Genomic DNA, 17,551 nt, shown 5'->3' on the forward strand with positions numbered 1-17,551 from the left:
TACCATTTCAATCGTTTGGCATTTCCAGTGCACCAGAGCATTTCCAAAACATGATGGTGACGGAAGTGACAGCCGGCCTCGCGGGAGTCATGTGCCACATGGACGACATCCTGGTCTGGGGATCCACGAGAGAGGAGCACGACATGAGACTCCACGCTGTCCTCGACCGTGCAGAGAAGGCGGACGTCACCCTGAACATGTCAAAATGTGAGTTTGGCAAAAGAGCAGTGAAATTCTTAGGATTCATTGTGTCATCTGAAGGCATGAGTCCTGACCCTGACAAAACTAGTGCGGTGCAGAATATGACAGAGCCAAGCACCGTGAGTGAGCTTAGGAGCTTCTTAGGAATAGTGAATCAGCTGGGGAAATTCATCCCAAACCTCTCCGAAAAAGACAAACCACTGAGAGACTTGCTTTCAACTAAAAACGTGGTATTGGGGGCACGAGCAACAAAACGCGTTTAGCAATTTAAAAGAAGAACTGTCATCCGCTCCAGTACTGCAGCTTTACGACCCAAACAAACCCCAAAAGATCTCAGCAGATGCCTCTTCATACGGGTTGGGGGCAGTTTTGCTACAGAAAGACAATGACGTGGTCACCAGTCGCGAATGCCTCACGATCATTGACCACCACAGAGCAGCGCTATGCCCAGCTGGAAAAAGAAACGCTGGCGCTCACCTGGGCCTGTGAAAGATTCAGTGACTTTATTCTAGGGCTACACTTTGAGCTTGAGACCGACCATAAGCCACTTGTGAGCCTACTTGGAGGACAAGCCTTGGATTTGCTTCCACCGTGGATACAGAGATTCCGCATGCGCCTAATGAGGTATTCTTACACTATAAGGCACATTCCAGGCAAAAGCCTCACCACAGCCGACACGCTGTCACGGTTACCGCTGGCAGACAGCGTGATGCCCAGAGACAATGATCTTATGGAGGACACCGATATTTACGTTGACGCAGTGCTAGAGGGCCTTCCTACTAGCAGCAAATACCTTGCAGATCTCCGTGAGCAGCTACAGTCTGACAGCGTCTGTTCCCAAGTCATGAAGTTCTGTGCAGAGGGCTGGCCTGACAGGAACCAGCTGCAGGGAGTAGTAAAACACTACTGGTCAGAAAGAGCAGTTTTGAGTGTACACGATGGACTACTACTGCAAGGCACAAGGTTGGTCATACCTGCAAACATGCGAAATGCAGTTTTGGACAAAATACACGAGGGTCACCAAGGGGTAGTTAAGTGTCGAGAACGTGCCCGACAAGCAGTGTGGTGGCCAGGCTTAAGTAATCAGATCAGTGAACTTGTCCTTAAGTGCAGGCTGTGCATACAGGAGAGATACAGGAGAGAGTTAATGTGAGGGAACCTCTTATGCCCACACATTTACCTGAGAGGCCATGGCAGAACTTAGGAGCTGATCTGTTCACACTAAAAGACAAAAACTATCTGTTGGTAGTAATTATTTCTCGAGATATGTCGAGATTGCTCAACTCAGCCCAACTCGTTCAGCCAATGTGATTGTGCATTTAAAGTCAATATTTGCACGCCATGGAATACCTGAAGCATTGATTACCGATAATGGCCCACAATTTGCCTGTCAAGAAATGAAAGACTTTGCAAAGGACTACTGTTTTGAGCATGTCACCAGTAGTCCAAGGTACCCGCAGAGCAATGGCGAGGCGGAGAGAGGTGTCCAGACCATCAAAAATCTCCTCAAGAAAGCCAGCGATCCATACAAGCCATTGCTAGCATACAGAACAACAGCACTGGCGAATGGCTACAGCCCGGCTCAACTTCTCATGGGGCGCAGGCTTTGTACTACTTTACCAATGCTTCCTGAAACCTTAGAGCCATTTCTGCCTGATTTTCAGCAGATTTGTCGTTCTGAGAGAGAGAAAAGGCTGAGACAAACCGAATGTTTTAACAAAAGACATAGAACAAGAGAACTGGATAAATTGTTGCCAGGGCAACCAGTCTGGATCACGGATGCAAAAGCACAAGGCACAGTGACATCAGTCCACCCAACTCCACGATCGTACATCATCAGTGGACCCCAAGGGACAATCAGAAGGAACCGCAGTCATCTTGTGCCGATCCCACAGAGACTCAAACCAAAGCAAAACAGATCCTGTCCACCCCTATAGAGAGCGTTTCTGAGCCAAGCGCACCCCATACACCAGGTGTGGTTAGAACCCGGTCTGGTAGGGAAGTGATTAAACCGAAAAGACTTGATCTGTGAAGCTAATTGTTTGGAAAGGGAAAAGTTGTATTTTGAAATGCTAAGTTTTGTTTTTGAGAATAGCATGTTTAAAAGGACAAGAAGGTTTAACTTGTGTTAAGAGTGTAAGAGAAGGTGTTTATGAAAATACCAAAGTTTATGTTTCCTGAAATGCTGGGGTATGTCTGTATTGAAAAAAAAAATTATGCAGTTATGTTTTGTTTGAAGAGCAAAAGAATGTAATAGATTAATGATAGGTTTGTAGCTTGAACCTATCCGCTGGAACGTTGAAGACAATATAATTACACAGCAAAGCAAGACACGAAGTAGGCAAAGTTCTTCATGTTTCTCATGCACGGGAGAGAACCGGACAGACGCCGTTCCTTCGCTTGACCCCAGTTGCTCTCGTCCGTTCTCCCGTAACACTGCGCTTTTATTGAGGTTACATGAATATGCATAGGTTCATTAACATATGACGTCTACATACACACAAAGAGTACTTTGCCTTTGTGTGTGTGTGTGTGTGTGTGTTCAAGATGTGACCCTGTGAAGACTCCCCAAAGCTGGTGCCAGGAGTCTAGGGCTCCATCTGAACAAAAGGCTCTTATACTTAAAGAAATATACGTGTGTTTGCTATACCATATATCAGCAAGAGAAGATACGACCTCTCCTAGGAGGTGTGTGATCTATGCCAGAACACTCTGTAGAGGAGTGAACGCACTCCCCTTTTCATGCTACACAGAGTTGTTACAGACCTCCTAGGATGAGACATTCTTTCAATCTACAAATGATTATATACTTCTAAGCATATATGGTTAAATATTTCTAAGCATAAATGACAATCAACAATACAAAACCTAACATTTAACTTCAGTAAGGGGGAAGTGGTGTAATCTATATTGATGTACATCATACGCCACTAGGTGGCAGTACTTACCCACTCAACGGGAAGTGTGTGGCATGTAAAACAGCACAAGAGCAAGCTGTATTAAAGAAAGATTGTTGTTGCTCCACGTTATCGCTTGAGCGGGAGTTTTATTCAAGAGCCCAACACAACATCTCTCTCTCTCTCTCTCATACATATATACGTATATACATATTTGTGTGTGTGTGTGTGTGTGTGTGTGTGTAATGTCCATTGTGTTGATTCAAATGTGCTCTGGGACAATCATAGGCATTGGTTGCTACTGAAAACAGGAAATAAAGCTGATCCACACTATGGGCTGAACCATTTGTTAGTGGTGGAGGGGGGGTATTCAATTCAATTCAATTTTATTTATATAGAGCCAAATCACAACAAAAGTCGCCTCAAGGCGCTTCAGGGTAACACTACGCAATATATTCAGTTTTGGAATTTATTTTCAGTGCTAACTGTAGCTAGGCTCAAAGTGTTAATGCAATCTCATTTTGATAAACAATGTTATATTAAAAACTAGGGTGGCACTAGGGGTGGCAAGAGATCACTTCAGGGTGGCACATGCCACCCTATGCCACCTCTCTAGATCCGCCCCTGCTGAGCTCTTACAAATTGCTGCTTGTGTATAGTTGAGTTATAGCGGGATGATGGCTGATCTTTACCAGCACTTGGTTTTCTTGGAGTGTCACTGTCTTAAAGAAGAACATCTAACAAGATTACAAAAATATTTCAGCATTCGACGCAGATCAGGTGGAGGAGAGTGCGGACCAGTGACGAGAGTGGACAAAAATGTCTACAGTGTGGCTTTCAAAAATAAAAAGGGTAGGTTTATTATACATAGGTGTCAGATGTTGGGGAAATATATATATGTATATATATGTATATATATATGTGTATATATATGTGTGTGTGTGTGTATATATATATGTGTGTGTGTATATATATATCTTATATATTATATATATAATAATATCTATATATATATGTGTGTGTGTGTGTATATATATGTATATATATATATTATATGTATGTATTACATACACATTAGAGGAATTGTGAATTGACAGTTTGTCTCGAAAGTGAAAATTGCTAATGCTACAAAACATTTGGTGGTCAGTTGTTGTCATAATGTCAAGTTCAAGCTATACATTACATTACAGAAGCAGCGTACAATGTACCACCACCACTTTTGAACTTTTGTCTGTGAATAGGCCATTGCATAGATGGGTACACTGGGATGACCAGATTACTGCAGTGTAAACAAATACAAATACAGTTTTAATTTCATTTGCTGTTTGAATGTTTAGTAGAAGAGGAAGTAAAGTCAGCTGCACAGACCTTAAAGACCTTAAAGCAGAAGTGGACTTTCCAATCAGCTCAGCAAGCGACTATAATTTATGTAGAGTCAGGAAAATATTGTCTTTCCTGCATTTGGTATGTACTTTTACAATTAAATTTTAGTTTGTTATAGGCATTTATTGGATATCAGGAGAAAGAATAAAAAGAAGGCAAAAAGAAACTTAAAAGGAAAATGGGTCACATAAAAAATTCAGTCTGTAACTCGAGATATCTGTCTACAGATCAACAGCGAGTCCTTCAGAGATCAGAGCATGTTTTGGAGCTTGGAGATCATCGTTTGGTGATCACAGTCCGAGAAAGTCTGGAAAGTGACGACACCTCTCATTTCATCACCCCTACTTCCACTCCAGCAGAGGTAAATTTCACAAATAAGTTTAATCAAAGTTTTATGGCTTCATATGGAATTAACATTGTCCATATGATAAAAACATTGACGTAACCTCTTACTTCAGTATTATTATGATGTATCAGCTTTGCTACGGATTGATACCTCCTCTCATTTGCATTTCTTCCCAATCACAGACTCCTGAGAACATTCCTGCCTCGTCTCTTCCACCAAGTGATGAAGAGTATGAACTACACGTTGATAATTATCTCCTTCGTTACCTGAAAGAATGTCCACATGCTCAGCAAGAACTTGAGAACATGCTTGCCTGTTTAGCCTGCTCTGCTGATCTTTACTGTGAGGAGGGGAGAGCTTTAGTCAGGAGGCTCGCTCAACCTGGTGCTGCAGATGAAGTTAGTGATTGGAAAGCTGAGGTAGACGCTTTCTTTGGTGGCTACTTGTGCCATTATGAGGTAAACCCTGACAAAGTTGAAGCTTTGGTTCAGTCCAGCAGCTCTTGTCAGACTGCAGGTGAGGTGAAGGTGTACACAGATGAGTCTGGGATGGCTGTTGTTGTTGGAGAACTGTCTCTGGTTCATGCCAGGTTGTTAGACATCGAGCAACCTTCAAGTTTACTTGACAATATGGCATCTCTGAGTTTAAGAGAGGAAAGCACAACCATTGCTAGCTACAGCCTTTGTGATGGGCTCCAGGTGTTTGTGTGTCAGGGTGACATCACCAAGCAACACGCTGATGCTCTGGTAAATGCAGCCAATCAGGACTTGGAGCACTCTGCAGGTGTTGCTGCTGCACTGAGTCGAGCTGGTGGTCCTGAAATACAGAGAGAGAGTGATGAATTAGTGAAGTGTTTGGGGAAAATTCCCATAGGAGAAACAGTAGTGACCACAGGGGGTAACTTAAAATGCAAGAAACTGCTTCATGCAGTTGGGCCTGTAGGTGGAAAAGCAAGTAACAGAGATAAGATGTTACTGGAGAAAACTGTGCATTGTGCTTTAAAGTTTTCAGAAATAATGGAGTTTCAGTCCATAGCCATTCCTTGTATCAGCTCAGGTGTCTCTGGGGTTCCTCTCACTGTGTGCACTGAGGCAACTGTTGCTGCTGTGAAGGACTTTGGCAGTGTGGGAGGTCGAAGTTTGAGGAAAATCATCCTGATTGATAACAGAGAGGAGGCAGTGAGGGCCATGCAGGAAGCATGTGACAGGCTTCTCCAAGGGATAGATACACCTGATGAAGATACAGCAAGAGGAGCCACTGCCAGAGCTCCTGGAGGCAGAGTCCACATGGAGGTTATTCAGGGATCGATTGAGAGCCAACAGGTGAGAAACGCTGCTGTAATTAAAATAAACAACACCTTGCAATAAAACACATTTTCTAAGCCCACCAAATCTCCTGCTCTTCTCCTAGGTGGATGCTTTGGTGTCTCCTATGGTTGGCCATGATCCTCTCTCTACCCATGTTGGGAATGCTTTGTTTGAAGTAGCTGGACCACAGCTGACCACAAGGTTTAGAAAGGAAGCAGAAGATGAAACAATGCCTGGTGACTCAGTACTGCTGGAGGGCTTACCTGGACTTCAGTCTAATGCAGTCTTCTTCCTCAATCTTGTTCCCTGGGATGGTGACCCAGACGGAGTTGCAGTCCAGGTGAGATAGTAAAGGAGGGATTTTATTATTCTGTCTGTTTGTGAGGACACTTTTAATGGAGTCATTTGCCTTAATCCAGTATTCTTATGTGTTATAGGTTCTTCGAATGGGCATCAACACAATCCTATCTTCTTGTGAGAAGAAAGGATTCAGATCTGTCGCTCTTCCCGTCCTCGGTGCTGGGATGGCCCTCCAGTTTCCTGTCAGTGAGGTGTTGAGGGCTTTAAAGGAGGAAGTTCATGTATTTGAAGAGGAACGAGTGGGCATCACACCACTCCTGATCCGCATTGTCATTCACCCCGATGACGAGTCAGATCAGGTAATGACAAAGCACTTTTTTCTTTAAAAATTACCACCAACACTAAAGTCTGATATTGATTTTGTTGTGCTTAGAAAAAATGAAATTGTAAAACACCACAACTGAAATTCATGTGGTACAATGGGATATATATGTGACAGTATTAAAAGTCATCTTGTTTGCCAATATCATTCTTTTCTGACACCAAATTTTGGTGTAGCATTTATTTTTTTCGAACGGCAACTGGGCTTTACAAAACTTAATTTATGCTCCTACTTGCTAACATAATGTGTATCAATAATTCACCAATCACGTTTTGTTTCCTCTGCATCTAATGAATATATAAAGGAACTCTTACTAATGTAATAATTTGTTGTCTTTGCAGACATTTGGCTCGGTCCAAAAAAACAAATTCACTGAAGGTGTTCACCATAAAGACCAAGATCAAGGTTGGTGTAGAAAATATCCACAGATAATAATCCCGACAGTGCTAAATATATATATATATATATATATATATATATATATATATATATATATATATATATATATATATATATATTTTTTTTTTTTTTTTTTTAAAGGGACTGCATTAAAACATAAATAGTAAATTGTGACATCTAATAGAGCATTTGAAAAAGAAATCATCAAAGAGCCAATTTGTGAATGATTGCATTAACCCTACTAATCACTGGCTTGACCTAGCAAATTTCCTTAGTGGACCAGTGTTCTCATCTTATCATTTAATATTGATTCTGTATCTGACTAAAACGGTTCAGTATCTATTGCTTCCTGTTTCAAACTTCAAACCATAAGCAAAACACCCTTTTAAGAAGGGAGAAAAAAGTAAGAAACACATGTACTTAACAGAGTGACTGTTCTCCTGTAGAGTCAACAACGATGAGGTTGGTCCTGCTGGGAAAAACTGGATCTGGGAAAAGTCACTTGGGTAACAACATTCTTGGAGGGAAGCTCTTTGCCACTTATGACTCTCCAAACTCTGGAACAATGAAATGCCAAACAGAAACCAAAACAGTCAATGGAAGAAGCATCACTCTGATCGACACCCCTGGTTTCTTTGACACAGGAAGGTCTGAGGAAGATCTGAAGCCTGAGATAATGAGCTATATGACAGAGTGTGCTCCTGGGCCTCATGCTTTTCTCATTGTGCTTCGAGTGGGTAAATTCACAGAGCACGAGCAGGCTGTCGTCACTAAGATACATCAGTCTTTCGCAGATGAAGCTCTAAAATATGCTGTAGTTGTTTTCACTCACGGTGATCAGCTCAAGAAAAAGATGAAAATTGAAGATTTTGTCAGTCAGAACAAAAATCTGAGTGATCTGGTGTCAAAGTGTGGTGGTCGGTGCCACGTCTTTGATAACAAACACTGGAACAACAACCAGCCAAACAACTACAGGAGCAACCAGTTCCAGGTGGAGGAGTTGCTGAAAACAATAGAAAAAATGGTGGTGGAAAAAAACGGAGGCTACTACACAAATAACATGCTGCAACATGTGGAGACGGCAATACAGAAACAGGTAGAGCACATTAGGTACTCAATGCCAGATAAAACCCCAGAAGAGATCAGAAACCAGGCTAAAACTAGTGTGTTTAAGAGGTTTCTGATCCAAACGACAGGGATTGCAACAGGAGCTTTGCTCGGTGCTTTATTTGGTGTAGTAACATTGTGTGAATTTGCTGTGAAATCTGTGAAGATGAGTGTCACAGAAATGTTAGCATATGCGCCTGCTGCTGCAATAGTAGGAAAAACAGCACTAGTAGCTGCTGGGACAGTAGGTTTGGCAGCAGCAGTAGCAGGAGGTGTAATGGGAGGCATCACTGGAAATGAAGCCACTAAGGATGCAGAGTCACCTTTAGAAGCTGTACAGAAAACATATAAGGCTGTCCAAGGAAAAAGAAAAGCTTTTACTGAATTTTCGTAAGATTTTCTTAATAAGCAGATATTTATGTGAACATTTGATTATTTAATTACCTCTTGATAATGTTACATTACATATAATGTTCACATATTTAGGAGGCAGTACATAAATTTGTTTTTATTTGGAGGTTTTTGGGACTATTAAAGGTTTATTCAGCGGTTTCCGTCATTTAGGCGCCTATTTCTTTTTTCTTCGCTTACTTTGCCTTGAGCCACTGTGTCAAAATTTTTCATACAGTTGGGAATAAGGGAAATGTGGGGTAAAGCAAGTGAAGGCTCTGATTAATTCAACACCATTGCCAGCAGTAAGAGGGTTCATCTGGAGGAAAGATATTTGGAGGGGCTCACAAACAGCAATAGTGCCATCAGTGGAGGACAACGGCTATCTTTCCCTGGCAAAAAGCAATTGTGTTTCAGTTACTGGAAGGATGTAACTTTGCCAGTGCCGGACTTGAACTCTTGTCTTTTTTCACATTACTCTGACACCCCATCCTTTTTTTAAAGCAACTCATTTGCTACTTTAGGGCCAGAATCTGTTGGTGTTTATTAACTATAACTGGGGTTTTACTTGAGCACTCATGTTGCAGCATAATGCAACCTTCCACAGCTTTAAGGTGAATAAAATGTTTAAATGAAGTGTGGTTTGCCTTTTTTTGTTTACAATCAAGTTTAATTTCTATCACAAATTCGCATGATAGTGCTTTGCAAACTGTGTAAGTTCGAGGAAGTACACACCAGACAGGCTATTTGTTATTTCATGTAAATATAGGTGAGGCCAAGCACACACCTATATTAGTCATAACTTAAGTGTAATAACATCCCACTAGGTGTGGCATGGAAAAAGGTTAGAGCTTTACCCTTAGTATTATTGCTGTGGCTCAAGCAATGGAAGCTTTATAACGTTCACTGTCACAAATGAGATATTCAGAGTTCCATTTTACTAGAAAAGTGTCCCCAGTACTGTTCTGAATTTATCATTGACAGCATGTGCAGTTGTTTGGTCATATGGCCCATATTTCAATTCAATTTTTAGTTTCATTTATATAGTACCAAATCACAGTAACCGTGTCCTCAAAATCCTTTGAAAAGTAAAGATCAGACAATAGCACAGAGAAAACCCCAACTATCAAATGAACCTCTATAACAGGGGTGGGGGAACTAAACCCAGGGTGTTATCCTTCAGTATGAGAGAGCTGTGACTGAGCGTTCATGGGGCTCATCTGGATTTCTATCTGCATCTCAAGTTATCTCATGTTACATACAAAACAAAGCACCGTCTGATAACCCATTTCTACATAAATGTGTAATTGCTGTTTCCAAAGAGAGGAACAGCTGCAAAAATCATCCCAAAACCTTCCATACACTTTCTTACTTAGACTACAAAGTCACATTGTCAAGTTTAAGATGGCCTGAATAATGGCCTCTCTCTCTCTCTCTCTCCCTCCCTTAGAGTAATGATAAAACTTATGTTTAATCGTGGCTCTAAGATATGCTTACAATACCTAATTCAAAGCTAATAATTATATCTAATGATGGCCCACTTAAAGCTGACGCTCCAGCACGTGTGTCAAAAACCACACTGCTTCAGAAGCACTGTGTCAAGGTTTGATTTGTTTGGCCAGAGTCATGTGATCAGTGACATTTAGAACCTAGCTGATTCGATGGTTTATAAGGAAGTGGATCATTCGCGGGATTTGTGGAGTGCTTTGATAGTGAGTGGCAACAAACCACTGATCATTCTATTGAGCGATACTGAGCCAGCAAGGAAGAGGGGAGGTTCTGTTGTGTGGGAGTATTTTGAGTTGATTTTCCTCAATCGGGTGGGTTTGCCAGCTTTTTATTCTTGTTGTTTGTCTTTGTTTTGATTGTGTTTATTTTATTTTTAATAATATTATTTACAAACATACCTGTCCAGCTGTCCAGTGATTAATTGTATAAGTACCATAATGTGTTGTACATTATTATATGTATATTAATGTGTTTTTCATTTATTGTATTTACCAACATCAAAAAGTCACAAGCAAAGAAAGACCACACACATGTTTAAATAAGGGAAGCTTATTGATCAAATTTATCTATTAAGCAAATAGACATAATTATTTCACCCAAAAAACATACATATTCAAAGCAACAAACGTGTAGGCCCAATATCAGACAGAACAGTGAACTCTGTAGAATGGGCAGTCATAATGAAGCACTACACTTTAATTTGTAGATTCAAGCTGTTCTTCATAATTTTGGCCACCAGATGTCACCAGAGAGGAATGTGTTGAAAAGCTAGTATGAAGCGTTTTTAACACAAGCTTCAATGCTTCAGAAAGCTTCATTTGAGCATCTAATAGACTCCAGTTTGTTCATGTAGATCAGGGGTGGGAGACTCCAGACCCAAAGGGCTGATGTCATGCAGGTTTTAGATGTCACCTTGGGTCAACACACCTGAAACAAATGATCAGTTCTTTACCAGGCATCCAGAGAAACCAAAAACATGTTGAGGAGGTAATTTATCCATTTAAATCAGCTGTGTTGGATCAAGGACACATCTAAAACCTGCAGGACACCGGCCCTTGATACCTGGAGTTCCCCTACCCCTGATTGAATGAGTCCATTGCCTATCCAAAACCTAGAAACCTTCCCAATAAAGCAACGGGGACAGAGACAACTATAAGTGTTGATATGTGAGTGCTAGGTAAACTTAAGTCTGCTACTGCAAATGAAAACATCATAGTTTACACATACTACAATTGACTAGACAAGCTAACCAATGCCAGTCTAGTGAAAGGTCCGAACAAGAACACACTCCTGTTTATGAAAAAGATATTATTATTTTTTAAGTAATCATTATTACTTAGCAGTGATGGTTCCAGAATAAAACAAATATGGATTTGAATGTATTTCTCTGCCTATGGTAGTGCAGTGCTCCATAGTTGTATATGAACATTTAGAATATTGCTTTGTTGTTCTAAAACTGTCATATGTGAGTTTGCATATTTACTGTGCCACCCTACAATACTGTGATTTCCTACACATACTGTGTGCATGTGTAGTCATGTCATTACGCTGACTCCATTAGTTACAGAAAACCTTGGAAGAACTTCTGCTTCCTAACAAAAGAATGATCAAAATACCTCTGAAATAAGTTTGAGTACACACCTGCTAGACCTCATATCACTGGAAAGAAATCTATAAACAATAATCAACAAAACTTTGTGAGGAAGCAATTTCACTCTCCTTCTGTCCAGCTGTAGCTTCAGGTCTACTCAGCACTCCCCACTTTTTTTGATTGCTTATTCACAATTACATCGGTCATTTCCTTTAAGGTAAAACTCAAGAAATTCCATTTGCGTATGAATTGTGTCCTATAAACACACTTTCTTTGTCTTCCCTAGCAGTTATTGAATAGTTGCATCCACCTCTAAAGTAATTACATTTTAATCTGTTTTGCAGAGCAAGCAAACAGCATGTAAGTTGGTAGATTACAGAACTACCTGACATTCAGCCACAATGTAGACAAAGCAGGATAACTTCTAAAAGTCTACAAATTAGATCTTCAGTTAAAGTGACTGCAAGCTACAAAAATGATCCAGAAGATACGAGCCAGCTGCTAAACAAACAGATGAGATCAAGAAAGTTCACCATTGATGCTACATGAGAAACAACATTTCTACTTAAGAAAACTCTTCAACTCTTGATTGAATTTACTGAGATGGTGTTGTTTTCTTTCGAGCATGTGTAATAAATAGAAGCGGTAGTATCAAATAAATAATTAAACAATTGCGGAGACCACCCCAAATGTCTCTGGCATGCGTCGAAGCAGCAGGTACCCATTACCTAGTTTAGTCGTAGTCACGTGACCTGGGTATTTAGCCCCGCACTTCGGAGGATGCAAGCTGCCGTTAAACTCGACTGAAGAAGAAGAAGAGCGTTTTAATACGTATGTATCGACTTTTGTTTTGGTTAGTACGCCCAGCTTTGCGGACCAACTTCTTTGTGGTCTGATGCTGCTGCGCCACCTCCACCCTTGTTACGCATGACACGTAGCACCAATCAGTGTTGAGACCCCGGATTGTTTGCCGCGCTTGGCTCACAGGTAAATTGATTACAGTGTTTCTTAAATAAGGTGCGACTATTTGCGCTTCCTGTCAATGGACTGCGCTTTTGATTTGGTGGGTCTCATATTACAGATAGTGTATTAATAGAGCATGTACTGAAGAGGCTTAGGGCCACCAGGGGAAAAAAAAAAAATATGTGACTGGTTCTGCAACCCAATTTGTCTCCTTGTTAAATGTTGAGTGTCCGTTCAGTTCACGTGGTCTGTTGCCGAGCCTGGTATTTTTATTTTCTGTACAAGTTTTCATAATCTGCAGTTTATCGGTGGCATGTGCTAGTTCGTAACTCCCACAGTATATAAATTGTATAGTAATGATGAATCGGAAAGGCTAAGATTTTAAACCTCCGCTTTTTCAGAGAAAACGAGAAGTGTTCTTCGCGTGGATTTCATCCAAATGGCAGAGAAGTGGCAGCCGCAGTGTGGCGTCGAGTTAGAGCCGAATCAGTTTTACTGCTCGGTATGTCTGGACCTGCTCAAAGATCCCGTCACCATCCAGTGTGGACACACTTACTGCAGAAGCTGTATCGAGGGATGCTGGGACCAGGAAAGGGAGAAGGGAACGTACAGCTGTCCTCAGTGTAGGGAGGCCTTCAGCCCAAGGCCTGTCCTCGGGAGGAACAACATGCTGGCTGAGGTGATGCATCCACGGTGCTGCTTTTGAAAATAAATAAAATGAAAATAAATAAAATGACAATAAAACGTAGCAAGTTAACTAAAGTTCAAATACTCGGAGCTCAGAGAAATACTTAACGAGAAATATTTTTCTTTTTCTAAATTATTCTTTCTGATATTATCATTATCCAATTTCTAGTTTGTTTTCATTTATAAACAGATTTTCATTAATGGTGTGGTGGTTTGCTTGGTTTGATTCTAGTCTGAGACACATCCCTTTGGGTTGAGTCAGGAAGGGCAGCTGGTATAAGTGAGTACAGTGAACTCATTGTTATGTTTAAGAAACCAGTTTGAGATGATTTGAGCTTTGAGATGGTGTGTTAGCCTGCTGGAAGTAGCCATCAGTAGATGACATGCTGCGGTCATAAAAGGATGGACATGGTAGGCAACAATACTTTGGTAGACTGTGGTGTTTCGGTGATGCTGTGTTTGGACTGGGGGGAGGCAAAGTGTGCCAGAGGCTATCGCCTCTACAGCATTCTAACACAAACCGGAACTGATGCAAAGCAGGATGGAGCCATGCTCTTATATTGTTCATGCCAAAGTTGCAGGAGAAATGTGTTCTTCAGAACCAGCGACAATCTTCTTCAGTAGTCTAATTTTGGTGAGCGTGTGTGAATTCTGGCCTGAGTTGTGTGTTCTTTGCTGTGGAAGTGGCTGTTGCAGATCATCTGCTCAGTTTGAATTTCAGCAGGTGATCTTGACCATGTCTACATGCCTAAATGCAGTGAGTTGCTGCCATGTGTTTAGTTGATTAGATATTTGTGTTGAAACAAGCAGATGAACAGATGCACCTCATAAAGTGTCCAGTAATAATTTTATATTTTCTTTGGCATGTCATTAGATTTTCTTGTGGGTGTTTGCATTGTCTGCTCTTGTTACCCCTAAAATATTTAAATGAATTATATTATCATCATAGCACATGCTTTCTAAATGATAGTGCTGTCTTAAAATAAATAACACATTTTTCTATAGTTTCGATTCGGTTTGTCGTGCAAAACCTCTGACCGCTTTTATTTGATCACTGTAGGTTGTAGAGAAGCTGAAGAGGACAGTAACCCAACAGGCCCGTCCAGCTTCTCCTCTTGCTCCTGCAGGACCAACAGACATTGCCTGTGATTTCTGTTGTGGGACCAGAAGAAACAAAGCCAGCATGTCTTGCCTGACCTGCTTGGCATCGTACTGTCCTGCTCATCTTGAGCCTCACCACAGTTTTCCTGTGCTGAAGCTTCACCAGCTGGTGTCTGCTACAGTGCCATTAAAGGAAAAAATATGTGCGAAGCACAACAAGCTGATGGAGGTTTACTGTAAGACTGATCGAAGGTGTATCTGCTATTTGTGCACCATGGACGATCACAGGCGCCACTCAACAGTGTCAGCTGCAGCAGAAAGAGCTGCGGAGCAGGTAGAGACAAAAAGCCAATGTAAATCTGGAGAGTGGTTGAATTTGACTCCTGTGACTGAAATATTCACAATGACACATTCGTGGTTGCTTCTTACAGGTAAAACTTGGTGAGATCCAGAGTGCAGTCAGGCGGAGATTCCAGGAGAGACAAGAGGAGCTGAATGAGCTGGTCCAAGCTGTGAAGGACTTCGAGGTGTGGAAATAAGACTAGAAAACGTGTATCTGCTCTGACCACAGCAGTGTCTTTTGTACAGGTTCTGACATCTGGCAGTGAGAGCTGATAACCATGGCTGTCTGTAATTGCAACACGTATTACTGCATTTTGGTGTACACCTGCTGCGTTTGTTTTGAATTTATTTTATGTTCATATGTTTTTGCCAGGAACAAAGTGAATCCAGAAAACTTTCTGCTATGTTGTGCATCTATTTTAAACTGAACCTTCTTTATGAATAACAGATTTGTTGTCAGCCTGCTGTGAAGTCCAATGACGAGCTCTTTGACAAGCTGATCTCCTCCATCCAAAACAAACGTGCTTTAATAAAGGAGTTGATTGACGCTCGGAGGAAAACTGCAGTAGCTGAGGCAGAAGATCTGCAGATGCAGCTGGAGGAGGAGATGGCCACGCTGAGGAGAAGAGATGCTGATGTGGAGCAGGTTTCCCACACAGCTGACCATATTCATTTCATTCAGGTAAAAGTTGTGTGTTCTAGACCAACCAGTCTTTCTTTTTATAATTTTCACCTCATACACATTTTATTTCAATTCAGTATCAATCAAGCATCTATAGCTGCAAGACACAAGTATTAGTAAAATGTGCTAGAGAATATTACACCCATGTTTCCATATTTTGGCTATATTATCTGTGAAACCAGCTGCCTGATTTGGACTTTGGGAATATTGTGTGCCTTTATATACGGAAAGATATAAACATGTCAGGTTCCTATCTGCAACATCGCAGTTTCTGCAGGCCTCCAAATCTGTTAATTTGCAGAGCCATAGTACAGGAGACTCCCCCCCCCCCACCCCAGATTTGAAGGACCTAGATCCAGGAGTTTTCAGTTAAAACTCCTGGAGAACAATGCTAGAAAGACTTCTAAAAACACTCTCACCTTGGCAGCAGGGACATGACACTTCCTAATGGGAAGTGTCATGTCCCTGGAATTGTTTTAATGAATGGAAACAGAATGGTATGTATCCACGTATGTATCCACCCACCCTGTGCCAAAGACCAGGGGAGAGTTATTGCACTGTAAGTAAAAGCGTTAAGGCAGATCATTATATAAATGAAGTAATCACTTAATAAATACTAGAAGGCTGATGATATTCCTGGTTTGCTTGTCCATCAGATCACTGTCCTCGAACACTGGATCCCAACTCTGTCAACAAATGCTTTGTCATTTCACGGCAATCTAAACGAGTGACGAGTGGCTGCTATGAGCATTTTCATTTATCTCACTCGGAAAGGTTTGGAGGTGTGAAGCAGGTGCTGTGCAGAGAGGGTTTAACAGGGCGGTGCTATTGGGAGGTCAGTTGGAGTGGTGGCGCCTGGCAGCGTCTTGCAAAAACATCATTCGACTCAGAATTTGGGAAGAATGACAAGTCCTGGTGTTTGGAGTGCTCTGCAAAAGGATATACTTTCAGACATAACTCAGTAGCCAAGGCGGTGTCAGGTCCTCGTACCTCTCAGATTGGCGTGTACCTGGATTACAGGTCAGGTACTCTGTCGTTTTACAGCATCTCTGACACCATGACTCTGCTTCACAAAGTGCGCACAGTATTCACTCAGCCTCTCTATCCTGGCCTTGGGCTGAAGGAAGGAAGCTCTGGCTGTTATGCAGAAGTGAAGAAGTTGTGATGCCAACTTTTTCACCTCTACCATGTTGATTAATGTCTTTCAAGACCTAAAATAAGCAGTGAAGAAACCTGTGAGCTCATTGAACTTGATTCACACTTATTTGTTATATGCTGAATGACTCGCACTGTTTGGCTGTTGAAAGGCGACCCAGGTGCTCCACTGTGACATAGGACATTGAAATTGTAAGATTTTTTTCGCTCTAATTAATCTATTCTTAACAGTTTGTTTGTTTTTTGTTTGTTTTTTTTTTTTTTGTTTTTTAATTGAGTTTAAATTGACTTTTTCACTTGCATGTACTTCATTGTTTTCTTTCCATTTTACTTCTTTAATTTCTGGGGGGGATAAAGTTGACAACATACTGCGCATAGGGCCTATCGTACTAATGATGAATGGGTTCAGATGAAGTCAGTTTTGCAGACAGCTATAGCTACATAGATGCTGTATTGCACTATGACCAAAGTCTAGAAGATGGGAAAGCAGGATAAAGGTTAGTGTGGCTTTTGTGACACTTTTCCAAAGGTACTGCACTCATTTCTCAAAGGTTTGCCAAATTAATGGTTCTGTATTTTTAATTTGGAACAGGTTTTAGACTGCTTTCATAGGATTCCTTTCCTGTTTATCTGAGGTTGTGCTAAAAATCAATAAATAAAAATGATTGCCAATATTTAAACTGTTGTGAATGACTTGTTTGTCCATGATTTGTCAAATGTGTCTCTCATTAATGATATCCAGTCTTTTTGAGCCAAAGTATGTTCCTATCACAAGTTAGAAGCTGCAGTTTTGACAAAGTGACTTCATA

At 41.1% G+C, this 17,551-nt stretch overlaps 2 protein-coding genes across 5 annotated transcripts in view; both read left to right on the forward strand.

Moving 5' to 3' along the window:
* Positions 1–586: 586 nt before the first annotated feature.
* Positions 587–17,551, forward strand: part of LOC120739374 — a 49,481-nt gene continuing 32,516 nt past the window's right edge. Inside the window, exons 1-5 of the mRNA XM_040041134.1 lie at positions 587–1,096; positions 3,758–3,950; positions 4,709–4,842; positions 5,010–6,149; positions 6,238–6,474. Coding sequence (XP_039897068.1) covers positions 587–1,096; positions 3,758–3,950; positions 4,709–4,842; positions 5,010–6,149; positions 6,238–6,474 — 2,214 coding nt within the window. The remainder of the gene's footprint in view (positions 1,097–3,757; positions 3,951–4,708; positions 4,843–5,009; positions 6,150–6,237; positions 6,475–17,551) is intronic.
* Positions 12,592–16,432, forward strand: LOC120739347 (E3 ubiquitin-protein ligase TRIM47-like). Of its 4 annotated transcripts, none has more exons than XM_040041106.1 (6): positions 12,592–12,799; positions 13,177–13,454; positions 14,523–14,897; positions 14,995–15,090; positions 15,366–15,587; positions 16,244–16,432. In XM_040041106.1, exons 2-6 carry the CDS (start codon positions 13,215–13,217, stop codon positions 16,316–16,318), a joined length of 1,008 nt encoding a protein of 335 aa, XP_039897040.1. In that variant the 5' UTR covers positions 12,592–12,799; positions 13,177–13,214; the 3' UTR covers positions 16,319–16,432. The 4 variants fall into 4 exon arrangements, with proteins under 4 accessions (XP_039897040.1, XP_039897037.1, XP_039897038.1 ...); XM_040041103.1 differs by having other exon boundaries at positions 12,595–12,799; positions 15,354–15,587; XM_040041104.1 differs by having other exon boundaries at positions 12,793–12,875; positions 15,354–15,587.

This window comes from Simochromis diagramma, unplaced genomic scaffold (genome assembly GCF_900408965.1).
Source record: "Simochromis diagramma unplaced genomic scaffold, fSimDia1.1 OVJJ01000370.1, whole genome shotgun sequence".
NCBI classification, from domain to species: domain Eukaryota; kingdom Metazoa; phylum Chordata; class Actinopteri; order Cichliformes; family Cichlidae; genus Simochromis; species Simochromis diagramma.